The following is a 27,197-nucleotide window of genomic DNA, read 5'->3' as shown; positions in this document are numbered from 1 at the left end:
CTTTTCCTTTCAGATGTTCGTGTCACGACTTACTGCATACTTCAGGAGAAAATGTGTGACTGCCACAGATAACCGTGTCCAGAAAATGAATGAAGTTCTCACCTATATTAAATTTATTAAAATGTATGCCTGGGTCAAAGCATTTTCTCAGAATGTTCAAAGTGAGTTTAAAAAATATCGTATGTGCATGTGTGTAGAAGGATTTTTGGATTCTATGGGTTTGATCATTCCCATACTTTGCTTCCTGATTCCTGAACACATTAGATACTAGGACTGCTTAGGTCTACAATCCTGGCATCATGAAAACATTATGTTCAAAAGAAGTATTAAAGATTTTGAATCAGTTACTCCATCTCACTGATGTAGAACTTTCAGAGCCAGGAAATCATTCATTTTTCCAAGATGACTAGTTAGAATAATTCAAGCTCTTTACCTTGTTTCCTCCTTTCCTCAACCTTATCTCAACAAGAGTTTGAATTAGCATATACTTGAGAGGAAAAAATGAAGCAGGCCCCAAATCCAAGACTTAATACCTGCCCCCCATTGACCCACCCACATAACTTATTAGTTGCATAAGAGTGATTAAAGGGCCATTAAAAATGTAATTGTGGCTAAGAGTGAGTCTTACTTGGTGGTAGAGGAACAATGTCCCAAGATTTCTTTTGACTCTCTTTGAATATGGCTTTCTTTCTTTTGATAGAAATCCGAGAGGAGGAGCGTGGGATACTGGAGAAGGCGGGGTACTTCCAGAGCATCACTGTTGGCGTGGCTCCCATAGTGGTGGTGATTGCCAGTGTAGTGACATTCACTGTTCATATGACTTTGGGCTTCGATCTGACAGCAGCACAGGTCAGAGAACCCTCAGGAAGGGAGAAGTTTTAAAAAATACCATATAAGGAGGTGCTCTGGTCCTCTTGTTTACTGCATTTCAAGGTTCTCCCAAGAATGTGTGTGTGTGTGTGTGTGTGTGTGTGTGTGTGTGTGTGTGTGTAGTGACTAAATTGAAATGAAGACCAGGAAACCACTCTTGTACAGAGATAATGTACTTATAGTCAATCTGAGATTTGGGGCTTTAAAATTATAGAAATACAGATCAGCCACAAAACAATCTGTGGTTCAGATTTACTGACAATTTCAGTTGACAGTGTCATAAAAACTAACCTTTAAAAAAGACATCTGGGGGCCGGGAGTTTGGCCTAGTGGTACAGAGTGCTTGCCTAGCATGCAGGAAGACCCGGGTTCGATTCCTAGGTACCACATACATAGGAAAAATAAAAATAAAAAAATAAAAATAAAATAAAAATGACATCTGAAAGTATAGTTACATTTGTCATCCAAGTTTGCAGCCTTTCTGCTACCTGAAGGAAGTGGGTGAGTGATTTTAGGCTCACATTCTCCTCTTTTCCAATTTTAAGGCTTTCACGGTGGTGACTGTCTTTAATTCCATGACTTTTGCTTTGAAAGTAACACCATTCTCAGTAAAGTCCCTCTCGGAAGCATCGGTTGCTGTTGACAGATTTAAGGTAAGTTGTTCCTTGCCCCTCCAGTGTCAAGCTGTCCCTGCCATCAGTAACTGCTTCTGTTCCAAGGCGCTCCAAAAGCCACACTGATCTTTGCTTTGCCTTGTGCCCTTTGGCAAAAAAGTAGCAAGGGAACAATAAAAGAGACTGAATTAAGAAATAAGACTAGTTACATTTTTAACTTAATATAAGTTTTTCCTTTCCTGAATGTTTTGGGGCTGCTTTGGGGCCCAGTTCCCGTCCCATAGTAAGTCCTTCTGCCTGGCCCTGACGTGGATGGATGTTGTCACTTAATGGATCTAATGTGATTTAAAATGGTTTTCTTCTCCCTTTTTCTTGTTCCTATCATTTTGATTGATTGATATGCTAAGTTCTTTTTGATATTTCTTTTCCTTCCCTATGGTTACCACTCATGATTCAAGGAATGCGTTGACCTGGAAATAGTCATAAAGCTAGATCATTTTGAGATTACAGCTGAGGATCAGTTCTTTTCCTTGTAGGTGGTTAGTTGGTCATGTCTTGACTGTGTTTTGTGTGTTTCCAGAATAATGTAATTATACAATATCAAAAGAATGTGAGGAGAAGTTGCTAATATTTAATTACAAAAAGTGCACTGACAGAGCAACTCCTGTGCTCCTACTTGTGTTTTCTGTGGCTCGTGAGAGTGATATGGAAGCAATTTTAGTGACAAGAAGGTTTGAAATTTAAGTGTTTGAAGAATAAATATTAATATCTCAGAAGGCTCAGGAAAAACCGAATTGGATTTCCCTCTTTAGAAGAGTAGAGCCTGGTATTGAACACATAGTTGTAATCCTAGTTATTGGAGATGGAAGTAGAAGGTTCATATCTAAGGACAGTCTGAGCAAAAGCACAAGACCATACATGAAAAACAAGTTTAAAAGCAAACCTGTCAGGTACAAGTCCCATGTTTTACTAAACTCACAATATGTAATCTTGGAAGAAAGGGAATGTTTTAACAAATTAGGAAGTTCTCCCAATTTCATCATATGTCCTCATTAGTGAACACATTTGGGTAGATTTTGGATGAAGAAGCAAGAGTATAATGCATTGTCTTTCAGTCTTGCCTCTTACGAATGAGAACTTGTATTAGCAGGTGGTATTTCACAACATAGTTCCTTCTTCTGTCTGGAAAGTGTCAGAATTAATAGAAGCAAAAACCTTTCATGTTATGCCACATGAAACTTTACTCTAGGATAGCTTATGTCTCTTGGCACTGTTTGTTTTGTTTCCTTTTTTACATGCTTGGCCCAGGACAATAAGTATTTATTACCTAACTTCCCCATCTATGAGCTGTTTCTTTCTTACTATCTTCTGGTGCTTATTAGTTAGCATAACATTGATTTTATTAGTATTTGAGAGGGAAGGAGTTGATTTTTTAGGTGTAAAGCAACAATTTGTTATACATGTTTCTGCTTTATTTGGGGGGAACTTCAGAGGGAACCTTTTCAAAACATTACAAAACTGTTGCTGAGATTTTATTTACTTCAAAAGTATCTGCTTCTCCATTATTTTCTAAAAGATGGATCAGAGAACAAGATGAGACTTCCCTCTTTGGTTTATTGTATGGTGGAAATTCTTAGAAATTCCGTAAAAGTGCTGTGCCCTCTGAATTTACATCATTACTGTTCTCTCCTTAAAGTGGATTTAGGGATCTAATAGACAAGCAAGGGTGGTCTTTGTCTCTGAACTGTCTTCCTTTCAGGAGAGCTTGTTGCTTCCTCTTGGATAGTGTAGACAAAAGGCAGAAAAAAGAGAGAGCATGATGGCTTCTAGACAGTCCACCTGTGGGTTTGTTACCAGTGTAGTACTGGGGAAAAAAAAAATACACACACACACACACACACACACACACACACACACACACACACACACACACACACACACACACAGGATTTAGCTACATGCCAGCAGCCCAACACCTGTAATCCTGGCTACTCAGGAGGTTGAGATCTGAGGATTATGGTTCAAAGCCTGCCTGGGCAGGAAAGTCCATGAAACTCTTTTCTCTAATTATTAAATTATTAAAACTAAAAAAAAATCAGAAGCAGAGCTATGACTCATGTGGTAGGGAATTAGTCTTGAGCAAAAATGTTCAAGGACATCGCCCAGCTCCTGAGTTCAAGTTCCAGGACTGGCACTAAAAAAAAAAAATGCAGTATATGGTCAGGTGTGGTGCATACCTGTGACCTTAACATTCCAGAGGCTGACACGGGAGGATTGAAGTTCAGGCCAAACTGGGCTACATAGTGAGACCTTGTCTTTAAAAAAAGGGAAAGAAAAAAACCAAAAACACAGCCAGGTACTGTAATCCTAGCTACTTAGGAAGCAGAGATCTGAAGATTGCAGTTTGAAGCCAGCCTGGGAAGTAAAGTCTATGAGACTCTTTTTTTTTTTTTCCTTTTTTTTTTTTATTGTAATTAGTAAAAGGGTTACATGATATTTGCCAGATAGAAGGTGCATTAATTCACACACATTGATACCCTTTCACATGTCTTAGTCCCCATTTCCCTCCCCCCCCACACCCCCGTCTATGAGACTCTTAACTCCAATAAATGACTGAAAAAAAAAAAAAAAGCTGTAAGTGGCACTGTGGCTCAAGTGGTAGTGCCTCGAGCAAAGAATCTCAGGGACAGTACCCTGGCCCGGAGTTCAAGCCCCAGGATTGGCACCAAAAAAAAAAAAATTCACCTCACAAAACACCTGATTAAATACTGTACAGCACATAGTTGTACTGAAAAACTATTTGTTGATTATCAGAAATCAAATTTAACTGGGTATCTTGTGTTTTATTTGACAACTCTGTACATATTCCTCAGGTATGTTCTTATTTAATTCTTGTGGTAAATTACAGAGTTTTGATTATGCTCAGTAGTAAAAATGTGGTTTATGGTTTGTGAATCTCTAAAATTGTGTTGTTCGATAGGTATAAGAGTCCAGAAGCCCTTGTCTTTTTAAGCAGTTAGAGCAGGATGACCTGAACCTGAAACTCAGGAGCAGAGCAGGGCCGTGGAGAATAGGAAGGAAACGTGGGGAAAGAACTATGCAAACTGACAGGCAACTGTGCATTTAGTAATCATCATCTGGGCCTAAACAGTCTTGGTTTTTAAATATCGCATTAGGACAGTGAACTGGAAAGTGCTGTCATCACGTTCTTTCAGTCCACGAGGGGGATGAGAATATATGGCAGTCTCTCAGGAAGACTGTGAGCACATTAGTCCCATAGAAAGCAGGGACTACCCCTAAGATTGGCCAAGAGCGAAGGTTATTTAGGAATAAATTTAGAAACAAAGTACTCTGGGAAGCTTGGAGATTGCAGTGACTAGGACACATGATAACTATATATATTTTTTTAGCACTTGTAAACTTTAAGTTGGTTAAAGGAACCTAGTAAGTTCATTAGCATTTGGGGGAAGACGCTATTTTTTAGTGTGAGACAACTACCTATTACAAATATATACATATATATATATATTTTATTTTTTTAGTTTATTTTATTTTTTTTTTTTGCCAGTCCTGGGGACTGAACTTAGGGACTGACTGTCCCTTGGGTTTTCCTCAAGGCTAGTGCTCTACCACTTAAGCCACAGCACTATTTCTGGCTTTTCTATTTATGTGATGCCAGGGAATCGAAACTGGGTCTTTGTGCATGCTAGGCAAGCACTCTACCATTCTAGGCCAAACTCCTAACCCTACAGATATTTTTTAGTTCATTAGAGGAACTTTGGGGAAACAATCCTGGGGGATCATGTGAGGCAGACTTTTGAAAATAGCAGCAAAATCACTCAGAGCCCAGATCCTAAAAGTCATCTTTTGTGTGAAGATTTTCTAACATTTTAAAAAATTATATCTAAAAAATCAGTCTGGGTTAACATTCTGTAAAGATTTACTGTTTTAAGAGAGGAAGTCTAAGTCTTACAGGAAAGTTCTGAACTGCATTTTACTCTAGTCAGTATTTCCAATCTAATCTCAAAGACATTTCCCTCTTCACACACCCCATTTTCCTTCCCTTTAACATAGCTCAGTGGACTTGGATGAGGAGTACAGTATTCTCTTTTTGGTCTGTGAACTCAGCCTAGGTGCTGCCCCATTGCTTTTGTGCTCAAGATTAGCACTTTGCCATTTTTAACCATAATTCACTTCCTGTTTCCTGGTGGTTATTTGAAAATAAGAGTGTCATGGACTTTTCTGCCTGGGCAGGCTTTGAACTGTGATAAGGCCCTCATATCTCAGTCTCCTGAGTAGCTTTGATTATAGGCATCGATGTCCTGCCTAAGAGGTGTTCTTAAGGAGATGCCTTTTATCCTTTGCATTTACATAGGCCCATTTCTCAGACCTTCTTTTCTCCCCCTAACCACCGGAGCCTGGTGTCAATCTTAAGTAAGCCTGTCTTGATACTTAAGTCTGTGCTGATAATGCCAGGCTTTGGATAAAGTTTGGAGTTCTGCAGGAGGTCTGGAGGGAGAATAGGGAAGCTAGGTACATAAAGAGGGTCAGGGTACAAATAGGCTTTCCACTTTACTACTCAGCAGCTTATGAGAAAAAGTAAGAGGCTCAATAGTATTAGTTAAATGTCTTTGGTCCATTAGCATGTAACAGTATAAAGGGCTGGACACGGCCCCTGTAACTCCAGAGGCAAGGCTACACTAATGAGCTACTTTTGCCCTTCAGCTTCCTTCCACTGTATAGCCTGATGTGTTTTGCTTCGTGAGTGTACGCCCTAGGCTTGTCTCCCTGGTCTTGATCCAGTGTCTCATCTTTGCACCTCTCTCACAACTCCTATCAGAGTTTGTTTCTAATGGAAGAGGTTCACATGATTAAGAACAAACCAGCCAGTCCTCACATCAAGATAGAGATGAAAAATGCCACCTTGGCATGGGACTCCTCTCACTCCAGTATCCAGAACTCACCCAAGCTGACTCCCAAAATGAAAAAAGACAAGAAGGCTTCCAGGGGCAAGAAAGAGAAGGTGAGGCAGCTGCAGCGCACCGAGCATCAGGCGGTGCTGGCAGAGCAGAAGGGCCACCTCCTCCTGGACAGTGATGAGCGGCCCAGTCCCGAGGAGGAAGAAGGCAAGCACATCCACTCAGGGAGCCTGCGCCTGCAGAGGACGCTGTATGGCATCGACTTGCAAATAGAAGAGGTGAGCAGCCTGCCTTCTTCTCTTGTGCCACTCCCATTCTCATCTGGCAAGGGCAGGCAGATGCCATTCCTTTTAGCAAAACACTCTGTGGCTATGAGTGATTGGGGGCCAAAGAGCACATTAGGCTAACTCTGATTCCAAAGGAATTACTGAAGCATTTGACAGCAGAATTAATAAACAATGTTGTGAGATATTCTTATTGCAAACAAGATAATGAAGAATTCAAGTGGATTTTCCAGGATTCAACATTGTATTGCAGTTTCTGGCTGTTATAGCTGTCTGACATATTGTAAATATTTCTGTGTTCTAACTCTGTGCTCCTTATTATGACAGGCTGGGCATCACACCAAACTGGGCATATAATAGGAATTCCCAGAGCTGCTCTTGTCAGCACTATGTATTTTTAAAGTATCATCTCTATGGCCAGCACTAGAGCAGAACAAATAACCCTAAGTCTGTGATTTGCAGGATACTGAAGCCAGAGTGAGAGAAAGTAGCAGGTGCTAAGGATAGAAAGCAGGGAGGAAGGTCTAAGTTTCTCCCATTAGACTAGCTTTACCCTAAATGAGAAGAGAAGCAGTAGAGGTCTCAGAGAGACAGCCTAGCTGCTGGATTCAGAAGAGTATAGGGTGAAAAGAGAAGGAGAACAGTTGAGAATGTGTTAATACAGTGCAAAAAAGGAGTGCTGTAGCTCAAGTGGCAGAATGCTAGCTTTAGGCAAAAAGTATCCAAGGACAGTGCCCAGGCCCTGACTTCAAGCCCCAAGACTGACTGAAAAAAAATGCACCTGTACTGAACAGGTACAGACTTTTAAAAAATTTTTATTCCCTAAACAGTACCGTATAACATTTATTAACATAGCATTTATACTTGGTTTTCCACTTTCATTTGGATTGATAGCAGTAGTATTTTTAAAATAGTCTTTAGAAAAATGAATATAATTGTGTGCATAGTTTTTATTGAAAATAATTTATAAACCCTGGAAGAAAATCAAAATGAAATAATTTTCAAGAGTCCCGCTTCTCTTGCAAACAGTAATGAAAACTGTAACATGGATTACCAGCAAAGTTAGAAAGAGACTCTAAAAGTGAGTGTGTGGATACTGTAATGTGTGTGGCACATTTAATTTTTCCAGAGTGCTTCCATTTCTGTTACCTCAGTAAAAGTAAGGAAAGACAGATGGGTAACTTGGGATTATAACAGTTCTTGTATTGCTGGACTAAAATCGGTGTGTTCTCTCTTTTTTTTTTTTTTTTGCCAGTCCTGGGCTTGAGCTCAGGGCCTGAGCACTGTCCTTGGACTTTCTCAAGGCCAAAGCTCTACCACTTCAGCGTCAGCACCACTTCCAGCTTTTTTCTATGTATGTGGTACCGGGGAATCGAACCCGGGTCTTCATGCTTGCTAGGCAAGCACTTTAACCACTAGGCCAAACTCCCGGCCCTTCTCTTTTTTTTTTCTTCAAAGAACCAACATGTTCTAGAGATGAGTGTTCAGTAATCTCCCCCCCCCCTCTCTCCCTCTCTCTCTCCCTCTCTCTCTCTCTCTCTCTCTCTTTCCCTCTCTCTCCCTTTGCTCCCTTCCCTTCCCCCTCTCTGTCCTGGGGTTTAAACTCAGGGCTCTGCCACTTGAGTCACAGTGTTTTTTCTGTGTATCTGCTTCCAGGGAATTGAACCCATGTCTTCATGCATGCTAGGCGAACACACTACCACGAGGCCATGTTCCCAGCCCCTCAGTAATCTCTTAATGGCATTCCTCTCTCTGTTTGCTTTGTCCAGGGTAAACTGGTTGGAATCTGTGGCAGTGTGGGAAGTGGAAAAACTTCTCTAATTTCAGCCATTTTAGGCCAGGTAAGATTTTTTATTACTTCCTTGGCATCTTCTTTCTTTCTGCTTAGAAAATGTTTCCAGGGAAAAGAACTCATTTGCCAGAGAACCAGAAGTGGTGGGAACAAAGGAACCTGGGCCTGTAACGTCTCCATTTCCACCCTTGATGGCCTTATGCCTAGAAGAGGCACAGTGAACACCTGACGAGTAGCTGATTGATGCTCTTGCTGCCGCTGTTCTCCTCTCCCCCCTTCTCTTAATCAAGATCCATTTGTTGAGTTATCAGTATGCCATTGAGCTTGCAAGAGGCACTGAAAGATGACCAAGCATAGATGGTAGCATAAAATCAAACTGAACTGCCAGGATATGACTTAGTAGTAGTAGGTTTTCAGCCTAACCCTGTAAAGCAGTATACCCTTAAGTTCTTGTCCATGGTTAGTCTTCTTAACACACAGGCACATCACAGGCAGTGAAGAAAACATGGCAGAGGGACCCAGCAGATAGCTGTTAGCACAGAGAGTGAGGGGCACCAAGCAAGGACCACTACTGAGATAAATTGTCTTTAAAATGATCTTGGACCTAGAAATCAGAAAAAAAAAACACGTGACTTGGTTATTTTTACACTTGAATTAAGTTGTCTGACTTAGGGTTGGTTTATGGCCCAAGGGTTGGAAGGCTTGCCTAGCAAGCATGAACAGGCCCGTGAGTTCAACACCCCCCCTCCCCCTGTACTGCCTTCACAAACATAAACTGATTCATGAACTAAACTAGCTGACTTGGATAGGTGAGATGAGGATAAATATGTGTTATTACTAGATCCTGATGGAGGAGGCCCTCTGAGACACTTACCCATGTTGAAAACATGACAGGCAGGGGAGGAGAGAGTTTCTGATACTTCTTGTTTGGGGACTTTCTCTTTCTTATTTACTTCAGATATCATCGTTGGTGAACTGTGGTCCTCTTGTGATCCTCATAATCTGCAGAAAGCTACAATCTGCTTTGTGACTCTCTTAAGCCCACTGACATTTATAAAAAGAAAAAAAAAACTTTTTAGGTGGTTTCTGACAGGGAGATTTGAAAACCAGTCATAGAGTCAAAGACCCGGGTAGTCCTTCTCAGTAACTTAGCAAGGTACTGTTGCTCTTTCAGAGGTTGATTGGGCAGTGGTAGGTTGAAAACTAAGTAGGGTGTGGCTTCTAACTCAAATTCTGGGAGCTTCCCCTAGGGAAGCTGGTAATACAAGCCATCCCTGCTTCTTTAGAATTTCATTCTTTGTTGTCAGTGTTGCCCTGCATGTATTTATGCAATGGCAGCCAGGAGAGGTAGATTTCTGAGCACTTAGGCATATATACTGCAGAATGCTTGTGAGTCTGCCAGCTTGGGCAGGTAGAGCCTACTCTGACATGTCTGTGATACGTACATCTCTTATACATGGTATATGATAGACAATCTTCTTTGTGCAAGTACCTCCCAGGCCAGTTAACAAAACCGCTTCAGAATCTTAGCATCCCTAACCCAAGACAAAAGGCCTACCATTGACTCTCAAAAGGAACCACGTTTAAAATGAATATAAATCAGTTGATATCATTCAGTAACTTCATTTTGGAGGAGAAGGTCTGTCATCCTTAGTTGTATATTGTACAACATATCTCACCTGACTTTTTTTTCTCTTTGGTCCTCATTTTATAGAAACAGGTGGACTAACCAACATCCTAGATGTGTTGGCCTTCCTTCACTTCAAGTCAGGCACCAGCTGTAAATCTCAGGGCCTCCTCTTCAGGGGAATTCTGAAAGGGTCCTCTTGCTTGAGCTTCCAATAGCAAAAGTAAGGTACAGTTAGGAACAAAGTGTAAAATAGCCAGTGGTGTGCTAAGTGAAATGTTTGTTGTCATGCTGGGCTCCCATCTCTCAAGCAAGGGGAGCTTCCATTTTCTTTGCTGCTGTGGCTCTCTTTGAACAAAGGTGGGGTCTGAACTTGTTCAAAAAGTATCTTTAAAATGGCCCTAAATTTTAGATTCCACCGTAGGATGTGGGGCTTCTGCTGAATTTGGTGATTTTTAAATTTGATGCCATTGGGTGGTTTCTTTCTCCCCAGATGACACTTCTAGAGGGCAGTATTGCAGTCAGTGGAACCTTCGCTTATGTGGCACAGCAGGCCTGGATTCTGAATGCCACTCTGAGAGATAATATCCTCTTTGGGAAGGAATTTGATGAAGAAAGGCAAGGCATATTTGGTTTCTGTCATGCTTTTCCTCTTGCGCACAGACTGCCACCAGGCAGCTTGTCAGAAGTGTCTGCTGCACTATGGGCTGATGCTATGTCCCTTTGTGTCCTTCAGATACAACGCAGTGCTGAACAGCTGCTGCCTGAGACCTGACCTGGCCATTCTCCCCAATAGCGACCTGACTGAGGTATAGCCCTTCTGCCTGCAGTTCCAGAGCCACCTTCTAGGGGTGGATCCTAAATACTGGGAGAAGAGCCGCACAAGGAGCTTTGCTTTCATTTGGGCCTTTATGCTAGGAATGCATTTATTTGCTAGTGTGGAGTTACTAGCCACTACCTGCTTGCTTTTATTATTATTTCATGTTATGTAAGTTTTAAGCAGAGTCCCATTGTTGATTCAGAGTTGTTTTTTTGTTTTTGTTTTTTTTTATGTTGTTTATATATGTGTGTGTGTGTGTGTGTGTGTGTGTGTGTGTGTGTGTGTGTGTGTATTTTATTTATTTATTTTTTTTTTTGCCATTCCTGATATTGTACTTAAGGTCGGGGCACTGTCCTTGAGTTTTATCGAGGCTAACACTCTACCATTTGAGCCATAGTACCACTTTTGACTTTTTCTGTGAATGTGGTACCAAGGAATCAAACCCAACGTTTCATGCATGTTAGGTGTGCACTCTTCCACTAGGCTACACTCCTGGCCCTCAACTATTTCTAAAGCTACCACATGAAGTATGTACACATTAAATGTCTTCCCTACACTTGCTTGGCTCACCCCTTTTCTCAGTCTACAGAGTCTTCTTCAGTCTTTAGTTCTTTTCCTTGGAGGTATGACTCTCCTTGTGACAGCTTATGTTACAGGCTGCCCTGGAGGTCTCTGGGACTCCAGTTTTGTTGGTGACTTCAGCAAAATGTTTCAAATCAGATTTGGTGATTTTTTAGTTTGTTTGAAAGTTTTCAAATCATGGTCCTCAAGATCAGCATCACCTGGGAATGAGAATGCAAATTACTACTCGGGATGCTGAGATGGTCGTTTCAGACTGGCCTCAAAGTTGGGCATGATGGTTCACGCCTGTCATCCTATTTATATGGGGAGCATAAATGAGAGGATTGCTGTCCAGGCCAACCCAGGAAGAAAAGGGAGACTCTAATAATATTTTTTAATAATGAAAGCAAAAAAGATCAGAGCTAAGTGCCAGTGGCTTACATCTATAATCCTAGCTACTCAGGAGGCTGAGAACTGAGGAATGTGGTTCAAAGTCAACCTGGGCACTAAAAAGTCTGGGAGACTCTTATCTCCAATTAACCACTAGAACCAGAAGTGGGGCAGTGGCTCAAAGTGGTAGAGTGCTAACCTTGAACTGAAGAGCTCAGGGACGGTGTCCAGGGCCAGAGTTCAAGCCCTACAACTGACAAAAAAAAAAAAATTAGAGGCAGGAGTCAGGTGGCAGAGGGCCTTCCTGGCAAGCACAAAGCTCTGACTTCAAACCCAAGTGCTACCAAAAGTAAAAGAATGTAGGGTTTTTTTTTTTGACACTTCCTAGTTCTGAAAAATTAAACAGTTCTGGCAGTGAGGACCAGCAGTCTGTTTTACTAAGTGCTACAGGAAGTTTCCATGAATATCAAGTTTGGAAACCTCGAATTAATAAAATGCTTTTTTCTTTTTTGCCAGTCCTGGGCTTGAACTCAGGGCCTAGATACTGTCCCTGAGCCTCTTTTATTCAAGAATAGCATTCTGCCACAGAGGCACCATAGTGCCACTTCTGAATATTCCTGTTTGTGTGGTACTGAGGAATCAAATGCAGGGTTTTGTGCATGCGAGGCAAGTACTCTACCACTTAAATTAAAAACAGAGTCAAGGGGCTGGGAGTTTGGCCTAGTGGTAGAGTGCTTGCCTAGCATGCACAAAGACCCTGGTTCAGTTCCTTGGTACCACATACGTAGAAAAAGCCAGAAATGGTGCTGTGGCTCAAGTGGCAGAGTGCTACTCTTGAGGAAAAAGTCCAAGGACCATGCTGAGGCCCTGAGTTCAAGGCCAGGACTGGTAAAAACAAACAAACAAAAAACAGAGTCAGTTACCACTTGGCAACTGATTGATTTGCTCATGTAGTATCATTTGTCAGGTGTGTGTTATCTGCCTGCAGCATGTGCAGCTCACAGTTAAGGGGACAGGTTACACCGCCAGGAACAGTCTTTCTCTGGGAGGAAGTAGAAAAGAGTTGGAGGAGTTTGACAGAGGAGATGAGGCCACAGGCCTGCAGACACAGTTCATAGCATGTCATGTGTGTTCATTGTACACATATTGTTTAAAAAGACTCCAGTCCCTGGATAGGAAGGGGACTTGTTATAGAACAGGAGAAGGCGAGGAAGCCAGGACCAAAAGATTTACTTTGTGTGTTGTGTTTAGATGGTCAAGGTTCTTGAAGAGTTAAAGGGTGAAAACAGTCAGCTTTATAGCTTAGAAAGATCTTTCTGCCCTATGGGAGTGGATTGGAGGGACAAGCTGTGTTGCTTTGTGTCCTTCAGATACAACTCAGTGCTGAACAGCTGCTACCTGAGGCCTGACCTGGCCATTCTCTCCAGATATAGGACTAAGTGGTACCTAGATGCTTGTGGGCTGAGAACCCCGGTTCTTGGAGGGGCACAGTAGCAGATCATCCCAGGCAGGGAATTCAAGAGAAGGAGCTCACTTGGATGGGGATGAGAGGAGGTGACTGGGTGATCGTTAAGCACTGTTACATGCCAGGGCCAGCCTACAGCAAACCAGGGTTCGCAGATTGGGATTCCTGAAATAGGGGCAAGGACTAGGAAAAATTAAAAGAGAGACAAACAGATGGAGTTCGGGAGGACTACAACCCAAGTCAGCAGTCCAAGAAGGCTGTGAGCTCCAGACTGCCGCCTAAGACTGACTCGTTTATTTTAAGTTCTGACCTTAAATACTCTTCTTAAAACTAGGGAACTGCCAGAGGTTACATTCATACAAAATAGTAAACAAGTCACATATAGGATAAATGAGAAAGGATTAACATTGCTTGAAGTCATCCTGATAAGAACTGATTGACATTGCTTAAAGTTATCCTGATAAGAACTGATTGACATTGCTTAAAGTTATCCTGATAAGAGTTACTTCCTTGTGTATACAGTTGTGTAGGTCCAAGGTCAGGTCCAAGGTCAGGTCCAAGGTCATTGACCCCACAGTCGGTCCCCAACAGTTACAGACTTAAGCTAGAGGCTCACTCTCTTGTGCTCTTGGACTTCTGTAGATTGGTGAGAGAGGAGCCAACCTGAGTGGTGGACAGCGCCAGAGGATCAGCCTTGCCCGGGCTTTGTACAGTGACCGGAGCATCTACATCCTTGACGACCCCCTCAGTGCCTTAGATGCCCACGTGGGCAACCACATCTTCAACAGTGCTATCCGGAAGCACCTCAAGTCCAAGACAGTTCTTTTCGTTACCCACCAATTACAGGTATGGTGTGCTTCCCTCCTTGGCTTGGAGATCAGAACTGGGCCTGATCTAACCATCTATGTGGGGCAAGTAGAGATCACTGGAATGAACAGTTTTTGTTTCCTCAACAAACAGCCTCCTGGCATGTTGTATCCGTAAAGCTCCTGAACTGGAATGTCAGTTGGCCATCTGAATTAGATCAAGTTCTGCATGGATGTCCACAAGTAAAGGGTCTGACAATAATAGTGAATAAAAAGTAGTTCAGATGTGAGTTCGTGGGGAGAGTACTGTATTGACATCTGCAAACATGGGGGAAACAAACTTCTCCTTCTGCTATCCATGACAGGCAAGAGATCCACCCAGCATTGACTAATGCCTTCTAAATTGTCAGGTTTAAAAGGCCAGAAAATCTAATTCTGTGTACTTCTTTTTATTTTTCTTTTTTTTCACCAGTCCTGGGGCTTGGACTTGAGGCCTGAGCACTGTCCTTGGGCTTTCCTCAAGACTAGAGCTCTACTAGTTGAGCACCACTTTTGGCTTTTTCTGTGCATGTGTTATGGAGGAATCCATACCAGGGCTTCATGCATGCTAAGCAAGCACTCTACCACTAGACCACACTCCTGACCCCATCATTCTGTGTATTTCTGAGTGCACTGAAAGGATATGAAACTTAATGGAAGGCTTGTAGATAGCTCCACCATCAGATTAATGCCAAAACAAAATGCTTTTTGAACTGTATCAGGGACAATAAACTAAAGCAGGTTCAGTCTTGACACAGTTGACATTTTGGGTTTTCTTGTTCTTTGAGAGAGCTGCTTTGTGTTTACATGCCTCACTCTACTACATGCCAATGGTACCTGTTTCCCAAAACTTGACGACCAAAAATGCCTTCAGATGTTACCATAAGTCCCCTGGCAGCTGAATTTCCTCTGGCTGAAACATGATAAGGTCTGGGTGTTGGAATTTATTCACAAAAAGATCAGCACTACTATCTTGTCCTTGCCTTTGTGTCCTTTGTGTCCAGTACCTGGTTGATTGTGATGAAGTGATCTTCATGAAAGAGGGCTGTATCACAGAGAGCGGTACCCATGAGGAACTGATTAACTTAAATGGAGATTATGCTACCATTTTCAATAACCTGTTGCTGGGAGAGACACCACCAGTTGAGGTAAGATTTCCTAAGTTTATTTATGTCCTGTCCACTATGGAGATGTAACAGTAGAAAAGGGAATGCTCCACTGCCTGTAGACAGGGGTCAACAAGAGACATGCATTCCTGTGATCCCCATTGCTGTGTTTGTTCACACCCTGGAAAACTTACTAAAAAGGTGTGGGCTGTGATGGTCAGCATTAAGTTCCCTAAACTCCACCAACCTTGAATAAAGCAGTGTAAAGTTCTTAGTTTAATAAAAATAAGGAGGTAGGTCACATATTTTTGGAAATGATTTATAGTGTTTTATTGCTGACTTGACAATACCTGTTGTTTTAGATTATGCACTGTGTAGAGATAGCATCCTACTTATTTAATGTATTGAGTCTATGAGTTCAAATATAATTATCCCCGATTTACAGAGGATGAAATGGCAGCTGAGAGAGAGACAGAGACAGAGACAGACTGAGTAGCTGCTAATGAGGTTGGGTTGATCATGAAATGCTGTTTGTGCCTGCCTCCTGTGTAATTCCCAGAGGTAGTGACTTTTCTGTGCCTCCACTCCGGCTTCAAATCCAGCATTACACAGTGCAGTCATACTTCCAGCTGGCCTAAGAAGCTGTTTTTCCTTCTTGTCAGCTTCTAAATTACCTTCAGTCCCAATGTGATTTTGGCTCAAAGGTGCTTTCTTTGCTACCAAGTCATTTTGACATTGCAGCGAAAGGAAAGCAGAAAGTTACTGGACCTTTTCTAGGACTTCTGTCTCAGTGTTTGAATTTCATTCCATTTGATTTCAGATGGGACACATAACTGCTTATGACTCATGTGTTTTTGATAGCATTCAAACTTTCCAGGTAAAACTCAGAACTTCCAGGAGTCATCAGTAAATGCCATTGAGACATTGTGACCCATATTTATGTTTTATGACTCTATGATTTTCAGGGCACTTTGGATGCCTTTAATTTTTCCTTATCACTGAGTCATAAAGGGGAAAATAAGGAGAGAAGTAAAATATGAAAATATCCAATGAACAAGAAAGACACTGAGGGTCAATGCATTACCCAATGCATATATGCAGAAAATGTCACTTAAGGAGGCATGGCTCAATTGGAAGACACTAGCCAATGAGCAAGAGGATCAGGTTCTAAGTTTGAGTCCTGATCTGTACCTAAAAAAAGAGAATGTCATTTGACTTTTTTGTAGCTTTAGTTTCCTCATCTTAAAAACAGAAATGGCATTGACCTCAATGCAATCAATTACATTGATTACATTAATAAATTTACAGTGTTTTTCCCCCAGTAAGTGCATTTATTCACACATTGAAGTAAATGATATTTAGAATCCTATCTTATATTCCAGATATAGTTCTAAATTTTATATTTTTACATGTTTTTCATAGTCAATTTAAAAAGCCAAGTTGGAACACCTGGGGCCATGAGTCGGACACTACGACAGAAGTGAATGTAGTATACCGTTGAGGGAAATTCTTGTATAAAGATGTTACAGGAACTTGACAGGGAGAGCATTGAGTATTAACTAGTGTCTCTAGTCTCAGATTCTGTTCATGGATATTTGGTGGCCTGTGATGGCCAGCTCTTGGCAGTAGACCCTTGAGTAATGGAGATCCTACATGAGACATCGCCTCTGATCTTAAAGGACTCATAGTGCCGAAGGAAGATCAGTGTTTTCATGTATTGCCCAGCTACTACTGTAATACCATATCATGCTGATGAACTGAGGGAGAGCAGGGGGAGACTAAGTTGCCTCACAAAGGATAAAAAAATTGAGTCTTTTTAAACTGAAGCTCCCCAGATTGAGATGGATATTTATTTCTAGTGGAGAAACCAGAGTAAGAATCTTGGAAAACAATGAAACAGGAGAGGAGCTTGCACAACTAAATAGAATGTCAATAGACTAACAGGGTAGGAACCAGGTATGTTAGATTTAGGAGTTGAGGAAATACAGGAATTAAGTATAGGATAGGAAGCTGAATGTATTTGGGGGGAAGCAGGGCTATGTCTGTAATCCCAGCATTTACAAAGCTGAGACAGGAAGATCTTGAATTCAAGACCTACAGAGTGAGATCTTGTCTCAAAAACAGACAAAACAGCCAACAGCCAGGGCGCAGTGGCTCACACCTGTACTCCTAGCTACTCAGGAGGCTGAGCTATAAGGATCAAGGTTCAAAGCCTGCCGGAGCACAAAACAACTTGATACTCTTATCTCCAATTAACCTGTAGAAATTGGGGCTTGGCTCAAGGGTAGGGCATTAGCCTTGAGCTGAAGAACTCAGGGACAACGCCCAGGCCGAGTTTAAGCCCCATGACCAACAATAATAATAATAATAATAACAACAAAATTTGTGTTATTTTGTACCAAAATTAGTAGCTCAATAGATGATTCTCTAATATGTATCCTGGGATCTCATCTGTATAGCCATATCATGACTGGAGATACCTTTTTTGTTTCTTTTTTTTTTTTAACATTAGATTAATTCAAAAAAGGAAACCAGTGGTTCACAGAAGAAATCACAAGATAAGGGTCCAAAAACAGGATCTGTAAAAAAAGAGAAAGCAGTGAAACCAGAGGAAGGTAACATCTTTTTGAGATTTTTAGATTTGTCTAGAAGGTTTATCAGGAGTAATGCCAAGTGGTAATTCATGATGTTGGATACCATTGTTTATCTTCTAAAATAAAAATTCTTAATATTGAAGACTTCCTAGCACAGTCTGTTTTCCTAAGATTGACCTTTAATCCTTTGCCTTCTTTCCACCCAGGGTAGAGTTACTTGTAGATAATTATAGCTGAATCATCATGAGTAAGAATAACAGACAGGGCTGGGAATTTGGCCTAGCATGCACAAAGACCTGGGTTTGATTCCTCAATTCCACACACATAGAAAAAAATTTGGAAGTGGTGCTGTGGCTCAATTGGTAGAGAAAGTCCAAGGACAGTGCTCAGGCCCTGAGTTCAAGCCCCACAACTGGCAAAAAAAGGAGGAAGAGGAAGAAGCAGCAGCAGCAGCAGTGGAGGAGACATAAATGTTCCTGCCTTCACCTCTGTCCTTTAAAAAAAAACATATATATATATAACATATATTAATATATATATATATATTTGCCTGTTTTTTTTTTTGCCAGTCCTGAGCTTAAACTCAGGGCTTGAACACTGTCATTGGACTTTTTTCTCATGGCTAGAATTCTACCGCTTGAGCATCAGTACCACTTCCAGCTTTTTTCTATGCATGTAGTGCCAAGGAATTGAACCTGGGTCTTGGCTTGAACTCAGGGCCTGAGTGCTGTCCTTGGACTTTCTCAAGACTAGAGCTCTACCGCTTGAGCCTCAGCACCACTTCCAGCTTTTTTTTTATGTATGTGGTACCGAGGAATCAAACCCTGGTCTTCATCTAGGCAAGCACTCTACCACTAGGCCAAACTCCTGGCCCCTCTTTGCTATTACTAAGGAATTGTACAGAGGGTTACAATTCTACAAATAAGGTAATGAGTACAATTTGTACTTGGACAGTGTCACCCTTCAGTTGCTTTACCCCAGTTTCCCCCTCAGCTCAGCTCTATACTTTCTTTTCTTTTTTGTTAGTCATGGGGCTTGAACTCTAGGCCTGGGTGCTATCCCTGAGCTCTTCAGCTCAAGGCTACCTCCCTACCCCTGTAGTCACAGCCCCACTTCCCCTTTGTTTTCTAGTGGTTAATTAGAGATAAAGAGTCTCACAGTTCTTTAGAGCCCAGCTGGCTTTGAACCTTGATCTTCAGATCTCAGCCTCCAGAGTAGGATTACAGGCATGAGCCATTGTGCCGGCTCAGCTTTGTACTTTCAAAGCCAGCCCTAGTCTTTAAAGCAGAGGTGTTCCAGTTGTAAGTATGCTAAACTTTTGAAAACTGTATTTGAAATGGATTCAAGCAAGGTGCTGGGGGCTCATGCTTGTAATCCTAGCTATTCAGCAGGCTGAGATTTGAATATCACAGTTTGAAGTCAGTCCAGGCCAAAAAAAAAAAAAAATCCATGAGACTCTATTTCCAATTAACTACCAAAAAAAGCTAAGGGACATTGTCCAGGCCCAGAGTTCCAACCCCAGGACGAGCACCAAAAAAAAGGGGGGAAAAAAGGAAGTCTGCCTAAAGTCTGCTACCGCTGGGCTCTGGAGAACTTAAAAGCTAGCTCTTTTCCTACTTGGCTTTTCCTAGCCAAAGCCTGGTCCTGTTTTTCTTATCAGTTGAAGCTGATCTTAGAAGTTAGAGAACCTATTTGTAATAACTAAGGCATTTTGAATCTCTTCTATTTCCACTTGAAGTTGACATAAGAAAGTGCTGTTTATTTTAAAGCTCTGTTTTAAAATGGGAGCAGGGGTCACCCCATCACCTGACCCATTTCAGTCTAGAGACTTTTCCTATGCTTGCCAGAGCTTTGAATGGCTGACATGCTATTTGTCATTCTAGGCCTCTTTCTCTGAGAACAAATATGAACTTTTGAATTCATGCATGATTTAAGGTAATTTAATGACAGACATTAAACAGCACAGAAAGCTGAGATAATTGATGATTCTGCCACAAGTAGCATAAGTCAGAATATCCCTAGGACACATTTGTTTTCGTATTGAAACTGGCTAGTTCTGTCTCTCAGAGAGCTCAAGGATATGTGGATTATTCCGAGATTGTTAGATGTTATGTTGAAAAGGCAGTAGATTTCTGTATAGGTGTTTTCTCCATGTTCAGATGTCAGCATCAATCTTCTAACACAAAGAAAACTTATGACATGTTCTTGAACCTTTTTCTCTCCTCCAGCAGGCACAAGAACCATCATTTGCAATTACTCTGACTTGGATTCTAACCATGTCTTACCTAGAATGTTAATACCGATGTGATCTGACCAGCATTTTTTTTTTTTCTGTCTATGTGATCCTGAGGAATTGAACTCTGGGTTTCAAGCATGCTAGGCAGGCAGTCTACCACTAAGCCACATTCCTAGCCCATTTGACAGCATTTATTTAAAAAAAAAAAGTTTCATGTAGAAAACTACTTGAGTGACTACATCTGAATGTGTCCTACTGAATCAACTTTTCAGTTGATTATAGCCTAACTAGTTAATGGGCTCCAGTTACAAGGGCTCCTGCAGCAACCAAAGCTCAGTGGACTGATTAAACTCTGTGCTGGTTTGGTCTTTTGGGCCGTGCTGTCACTCAGTCAACATTCATTGCTTTCTGCAAAACAAGATTTCCTACTCTTCCCTTCCAAGTTCATGCTTGTTTTCTCTTACAGGGCAGCTGGTGCAGTTAGAGGAAAAGGGACAGGGTTCTGTGCCCTGGTCAGTCTATGGTGTTTACATCCAGGCTGCAGGGGGACCTTTGGCATTCCTTGTCATCATGTCTCTATTTATGCTGAATGTGGGCAGCACTGCCTTCAGTACCTGGTGGTTGAGCTACTGGATCAAGCAAGGAAGTGGGGTAAGCTCACTCAGCCCTAGGAGAGTTGCATGTTTAAGAATGGCCATCCCGGCCAGGAGTTTGGCTTAGTGGTAGAGTGCTTGCCTAGCATGCATGAAGACTTGGGTTCAATTCCTTGGTACCACATATACATAGAAAAAGCCAGAAATGGTGCTGAGGCTCAAGTGGTAGAGCTCTAGCCTTGAGAAAGCCCAAGGACAGTGCTCAGACCCTGAGTTTAAGGCCCAGGACTGCAAAAAAAAAAAAAAAAAAAAAAAAGAATGGCCATCCCTTGATAGTCCCTCCCTCTGCTATGGAAATGCCTCTAGTTTTCATTTAGAAAAGTCTAGAGAAGCCGGGCACCAGTGGTTCATGCCTGTAATCCTAGCTACTGAAGAGGCTGAGATATCTGAGATTCATGATTCAAAGCCAGCCTGGGCACAAAAATCTGTGAGACTCTTATCTCCAACTAACCACCAGAAAACCAGAAGTGGTGCTATGGCTCAAGTGGTAGAGCACTAGCCTTGAGCTGAAGAGCTCAGGGACAGCACCCAGGCCCAGAGTTCAAACCCCATGACCAACAAAAGAGGTGGGGGGGGGCGGAAGTTTGGCCTAGTGGTAGAGTGCTTGCCTAGCATGCATGAAGACCAGGGTTCAATTCCTCAGTACCACATACATAGAAAAAAGCCAGAAGTTGTGCTGTGGCTCAAATGATAGAGTGCTAGCCTTGAGAAAATCCAAGGACAGCACTCAGGCCCTGAGTTCTAGGCCCAGGACTGGCAAAAGAGAGAGACAGAGAGTAGAAATATCACAATACTTCATTCCAATATATATGTATATATATATATGTATATGTATATATGAGTTTATATATATGTATATATGAATGTGTGTGTGTATGTGTATATATATATATATATATATATATATATATATATATATATTGCCAGTCCTGGGCTTGAGTTCAGGGCCTGAGCATTATCCTTGGACTTTCTCAAGGCTTAGCACTCTACCACTTGAGCCTCAGCACCACTTCCAGCTTTTTTTCTATGTATGTGGTACCGAGGAATCCAATCTGGGTCTTCGTGCATGCTAGGCAAGCACTCTACCACTAGGCCAAACTCCCGGCCCGAGTTTTATATTTTTATCTGTCAGATTAAAAATAAAATTTAAACAAAAGGAAAAAAAAAGGCCAGGCATGGTAGTACATGCCTGTAATCCCAGTTACTCAGGAAGTAAAGGTAGGAGGCTCTCAAGCTTGAGACCAGCCAGAGCAAAGTTTAACAAGACCCTATCTGAAAGACAAAAATGCTGGCATTGGTAGTCCAAGTTATAACAGCACTTGTTTGAGATCTTGAGTTCTGTCCCTAATATCTCCAATAAATAAAATGAAAGAAGCAATGAACAAGAGTTATCCTAAATGAAATTGATGAATCTCTAGTTTCATAAAACAAAATAATTGGTCAGTAGGGTACCTACAGGTTGTCTACTCTCATCCAGTAGAAAAGAGAGAAGGAGATTGGAGGGTGAGTGGCAAAGTCTGCCTGTTTGCTGCTGTCAGGTCCCATGGTCATTCTCTGAGCAGGGGCTCATGGCTGTCTTAGAAGCCTCGTCTCATAGCATCTTGTCCCCAAACAGAATACCACAGTGATTCAAGGGAACAGGAGCTCTGTGAGTGATAGCATGAAAGATAATCCCTATATGCACTACTATGCCAGCATCTACGCCCTCTCCATGGCAGTCATGCTGATCCTGAAAGCTGTTCGAGGAGTGGTCTTTGTCAAGGTATGCCGTGGTGGGTGTCTGCTACGCTGCCTTTCCCTTTCACTATGGTGACCAAATAGGCTTCTCGTGGCTTCTAGATCCTGCAGGATAACTCCAGTGGAAATGACTTGTATGCATTTGGCTCAGCCTTTCCAGTTAGTTATCCTTGTCTCCTACACTTGTCCTATGGAGTGGTGACAACCCAATAGGAATGAGTCTGCCTTAGTCCCTGGGCCCTGACTAATTTTGTCTCTGCTTCTCAGGGTACACTTCGAGCCTCCTCTCGGCTCCATGATGAGCTTTTCCGAAGGATCCTTCGGAGCCCTATGAAGTTTTTTGACACCACCCCTACAGGGAGGATTCTCAACCGGTTTTCCAAAGACATGGATGAAGGTATTTCTCACTGGTCCTTTCTTTTATGCATGAACTGGAGCTCACTGTACCTCCAGCTCTCTGCATGAATGTCATTTTTGTAGCTCTGTCTGTCCTCACCTGAAAGCACAGTGAATGCTGGGGTTTTCTTTGATCTGAAAACAGGTTCAGGGGGTTCTGTAAGAGATGTGGACAGGGACCTATGAGATTCCAGAGCACATGCCTACTTTGAAATAATGCACTGGTTGGTAGATCACTGCAGCCTCTGATGGATTTCTCATCGAAATTGCCAGAATTAGCTCATTCCAGAAAGATTAAGAAACTTTCCCAAGGTCATACAGGTGTTGATTGGGTGCCCAAACTGGGAACTGAGCCAGGCTATATTGATCCCAAAGCTGGTGTGGTTTTTTTTTTGTTTGTTTGTTTTTTTGCCAGTCCTGGGCTTGGGCTCAAGGCTTGAGCACTGTCCTTGGACTTTCTCAAGGCTAGCATTCTGCCACTTGAGCCTCAGCACCACTTCTGGCTTTTGCTATGCATGTGGTACCAAGGAATCGAACCCGGGTCTTCGTGCATGCTAGGCAAGCACTCTACAACTAGGCCAAACTCCCGGCCGCAAAGCTGGTGTTTTTAACTACTACTCTATGGTAGGAGTTGGTTTCAGGGGTTAATAGGCCAGTGTAAAGCAGTGGCCAGTAATAACAAGCAATCAGAACTAACGCAATAACAAAACTTGTGCTTAGCAACATTTCTACATTTGTTACACACACACACACACACACAAAACAGAAAAACTAGGTGGTGTAAATTATGCCCATAATCCTGTCTCTTTTGTTAAAGTAAGAGGATTTTGAGTTCAAGGCTAATCTGGGCTACCTGTGAGAGACTATCTTAAAAGAAAAGGAACAATGGGCTTGTTACCAGTGACTAACACCTGTAAACCCTAGCTACTCGGGAGGCTGAAGTCTAAAGATCACTGTTTGAAACCAGCCCAAGCAGGAAAGTCCCTAAAACTATTACCTCCAGTTAACTACAACAAGCTAGAAGGGGAGCTGTGGCTCAGGTGGTAGAGTGTTAGCCTTCAGCACAAAAAGCTCCCAAGTTCAAGCCCCAGATCTATATGCACGCACATAGCATATGCACTCACACACATACACACACACACATTCATAATAAAAATTTCTTGCTGGGCACTGGTGGCTCATGCCTGTAATCCTTAGCTACTCAGGAGGCTGAGATCTGAGGGTTGTGATTCAAAATCTGCCCCAGCACAAAAGTCTGCGAGATTCTTACCTCCAATTAACCACCAGAAAACTGGAAATGGTGCTGTGGCTCAAAGTGTCAGAGCGCTGTCTTTGAGCTGAAGAGCTCAGGGACAGCATCCAGGCTCAGAGTTAAAGCCCCACAACTGACCAAAAAAAAAATGTTTTTTTTTTTTTAATGTTAGCCATTCATTGATAATGAAGTATTAGAAGAATATAGATTATCTGTCTTTTTCGAATATTTATTTTTTAGCTATTTCACAACGAGCATATAGTATTTTATAAAGGGGGAAATGCTTTAAAGGGCTAGGCAGAAGTTTGGGGATTTAGCTTGCCTAGTGAATAAAAAAATGAGATAAGGGCCAGACATAGGGGATTAAGCATGTAATCCTAGTTACTTGGGAGGCAAAGATGGGAATTCACAATTCAAGGCCAGCCCAGGTAGAAAAATTTGCAGAATTCCATCTCAGCTGATGGCTGGGCACAGTGGTATACCCTGTCAACATAGCAACAAAGGAAAACAGAAACAAGAGGATTTCAATCCAGACCACTCCAAACATAAAACAAGACACTATCTTAACCAGCTGGGCTCGGTGTCTCACACCTGTAATTATAGCTACTCAGGAGGCTGAGATTTGAAGGTCAAGTTTCAAAGCCAGCCCGGGCACAAAAGGACCTGAGACTCTTTTTTTTCAGTCCTGTCCTGTCCTGGGCTTGGGCTCAGGGTTTGAGCACTGTCCCTGGATTTTCTCAAGGCTAGGGCTCTACCACTTGAGCCATAGCACCACTTCTGGCTTTTTGCTACGTATGTGGTACCGAGGAATCGAACCCGGGTCTTCGTGCATGCTAGGCAAGCACTCTACCACTAGGCCAAACTCCCGGCCCCCTGACTTTTATCTCCAATTAACCTAATGGAAAGTGAGGCTTGGCTCAAGGGTAGGGCAGTAGGCTTGAGTTGAAGAGCTCAGAGACAGCGTCCAGGCCGAGTTCAAGCCCCATGACACACAAAAAATAAAATAATAAAATAAATAACTATGGGACAGGGAACATGGCCTAGTAGTAGAGTGCTTGCCTAGCATTCATGAAGCCCTGGGTTCAAAAAGCTGAAAGTGGATATAGAAACAAAAGCCATATAATTAAAGTGATTGTTGTCCTTAATGTACTATGTTATCTTTCATCTCTTTTGCTGTCCTTTGGTTATCTCATATTGTTACAGTATTTTACCTTGTTATCTGATATATTGTATATATATGCTTATTTGGTTATTTGAAATAGGATAGGGAAGGGGGGAAAACAAGATGAGGGGCGGGGGTGGGGGGAGGGAAATGGAGACCATGAGAAAGGGTATCAATGTTTGTGAAGTAATGCCTCTTCTATCTGGTGAATATAATGTAACCCTTCTATTAATTACAACAAAACTATATGAACAAAACAAATATAAATAAATAAAAATATTTTAATTATAAAAAAAAGAAAGAAAAAGCTGAAAGTGGTGCTGTGGCTCAAGGGTAGAGTGCTAGTATTGAGAAAGCTCAAGGACAGTAGTCAGGCCCTGAATTCAAGCCCTAAGACTGGCAATAAATAAATAAATAAATAAATAACCAGAAAGTCCAGCAGAGTGGATCCACTGGTAGAGTGCCTGTTTAGCAAGCTCAAACCTTGAGTTCAAATCTTCAGTACTGGCACAAAAAAAATAAGAAAAAGAAAGAGGAGGAAGAAAGCAGAGCAAGAGGAGTAGATCATTTGTTTTCTTAGGCCAAGAGAAATTAAAGCAACCCAGTTTCTAGATTTTTCTTTGATAAATATAAACTTCACATACAGATTTGTTGGGTCCTGTGGTTATTTTCTAAAATGTTGACTTCATTGTGGTTTTGGGGTCCAAAAGAATGACAGCTTGTCCTCTGGCTATTTCCACAGTTGATGTCCGCCTGCCATTCCAGGCTGAGATGTTCATCCAGAATGTTATTCTGGTATTCTTCTGTGTTGGAATGATCGCAGGAGTTTTCCCATGGTTCCTTGTGGCTGTGGGTCCTCTTGTCATCCTCTTTTCAGTTCTGCACATCGTGTCCAGGTAACCACAAGGTGCTGGTGTCTGCCAGGGCAGGGAGGAAATCAGAGATGCTGGCCTCCCACTGTGACTGGAACCTGCTCTCTCACAGGGTCCTGATTCGTGAGCTGAAGCGCCTGGACAATATCACTCAATCACCTTTTCTCTCACATATCACGTCCAGCATACAAGGCCTTGCCACCATTCATGCCTACAACAAAGGGCAGGAATTTCTACACAGGTTAGTGCTGCTGGGGTCAGAGCATGAAACAGAAAGCTCATTATAAAGGTATTGGTATTGTCTGATGAAAATCCAATTGCTTTGTTAGTTGCTTTGCAAATGAGAAGAGAACCATAGATGTGGAATCTGTTGACTTTTTCTCCTCAAAAGCTATAGGAAATTTTTTGTTGTTTGGAGTTAGGTTTTGTTTTTGTTTTTGAAATAGTAAAAGATAGTCATTGATACTATGTCACCATGATTTTAGCCATTGAATATTGCTTATGCATGAAATTTATGTGCATAGTTCGGAAATGTGTGTGCTTTCTTTTTTTGTTTGAAATCACCAGTTGTCTGAGTGTGTGTGAGAGAGAAATTTATGTCCATAGTCATCTTGGAGATTTGTATTGACAAGAGATTGAAGCTAACCTCTTCAATAGAGTTCCAGTGGCTATACCTTCATGGTGAAATATTTTATGGTCCACAGAATGAGATAGCTCTGTAGGTACTGATGTGAGGCTAGTGAAAGAATAAGGTATACGGGTATGTGTGTGTGTGCGCGCGCACATGCACATGCATGCACACATGCACGTGAGAGAGGAAAGAGAGAATATATTGTGTGCATATCATTTGGAATATATCTGAAAAACACATGTAGAGAAGGGGGCGCAGCCTAGTGGTAGAGTGCTTGCCTAGCATTCATGAAGCCATGGGTTCGATTCCTTGGTACCACATACTCAGAAAAAGCCAGAAGTGGTGCTGTGGCTCAAGTGGCAGAGCGCTAG

The 27,197-nt window shown here is 41.9% G+C and overlaps 1 protein-coding gene across 2 annotated transcripts in view; it reads left to right on the top strand.

The window, feature by feature from the left end:
- The window catches only part of Abcc5 (ATP binding cassette subfamily C member 5), an 83,906-nt gene that overhangs the window by 33,875 nt on the left and 22,834 nt on the right, over positions 1 to 27,197 (top strand). For both annotated transcript variants that reach the window (XM_090342940.1, XM_090342949.1), the window contains exons 8-22: positions 14 to 161; positions 701 to 849; positions 1,416 to 1,523; positions 6,325 to 6,681; positions 8,457 to 8,528; positions 10,600 to 10,724; positions 10,843 to 10,915; positions 13,985 to 14,188; positions 15,192 to 15,335; positions 17,806 to 17,908; positions 20,590 to 20,774; positions 22,392 to 22,538; positions 22,781 to 22,910; positions 26,066 to 26,219; positions 26,308 to 26,436. In XM_090342940.1, the coding sequence (XP_090199066.1) occupies positions 14 to 161; positions 701 to 849; positions 1,416 to 1,523; positions 6,325 to 6,681; positions 8,457 to 8,528; positions 10,600 to 10,724; positions 10,843 to 10,915; positions 13,985 to 14,188; positions 15,192 to 15,335; positions 17,806 to 17,908; positions 20,590 to 20,774; positions 22,392 to 22,538; positions 22,781 to 22,910; positions 26,066 to 26,219; positions 26,308 to 26,436 (2,228 nt within the window). The remainder of the gene's footprint in view (positions 1 to 13; positions 162 to 700; positions 850 to 1,415; positions 1,524 to 6,324; positions 6,682 to 8,456; positions 8,529 to 10,599; positions 10,725 to 10,842; positions 10,916 to 13,984; positions 14,189 to 15,191; positions 15,336 to 17,805; positions 17,909 to 20,589; positions 20,775 to 22,391; positions 22,539 to 22,780; positions 22,911 to 26,065; positions 26,220 to 26,307; positions 26,437 to 27,197) is intronic.

Source organism: Megascapheus bottae, chromosome 1, assembly GCF_031878675.1.
Source record: "Megascapheus bottae isolate mThoBot1 chromosome 1, mThoBot2.hap1, whole genome shotgun sequence".
NCBI lineage: Eukaryota > Metazoa > Chordata > Mammalia > Rodentia > Geomyidae > Megascapheus > Megascapheus bottae.
The sequence above is the reverse complement of the archived record's forward strand: the minus strand, read 5'-3'. Positions and strand labels throughout refer to the sequence as shown.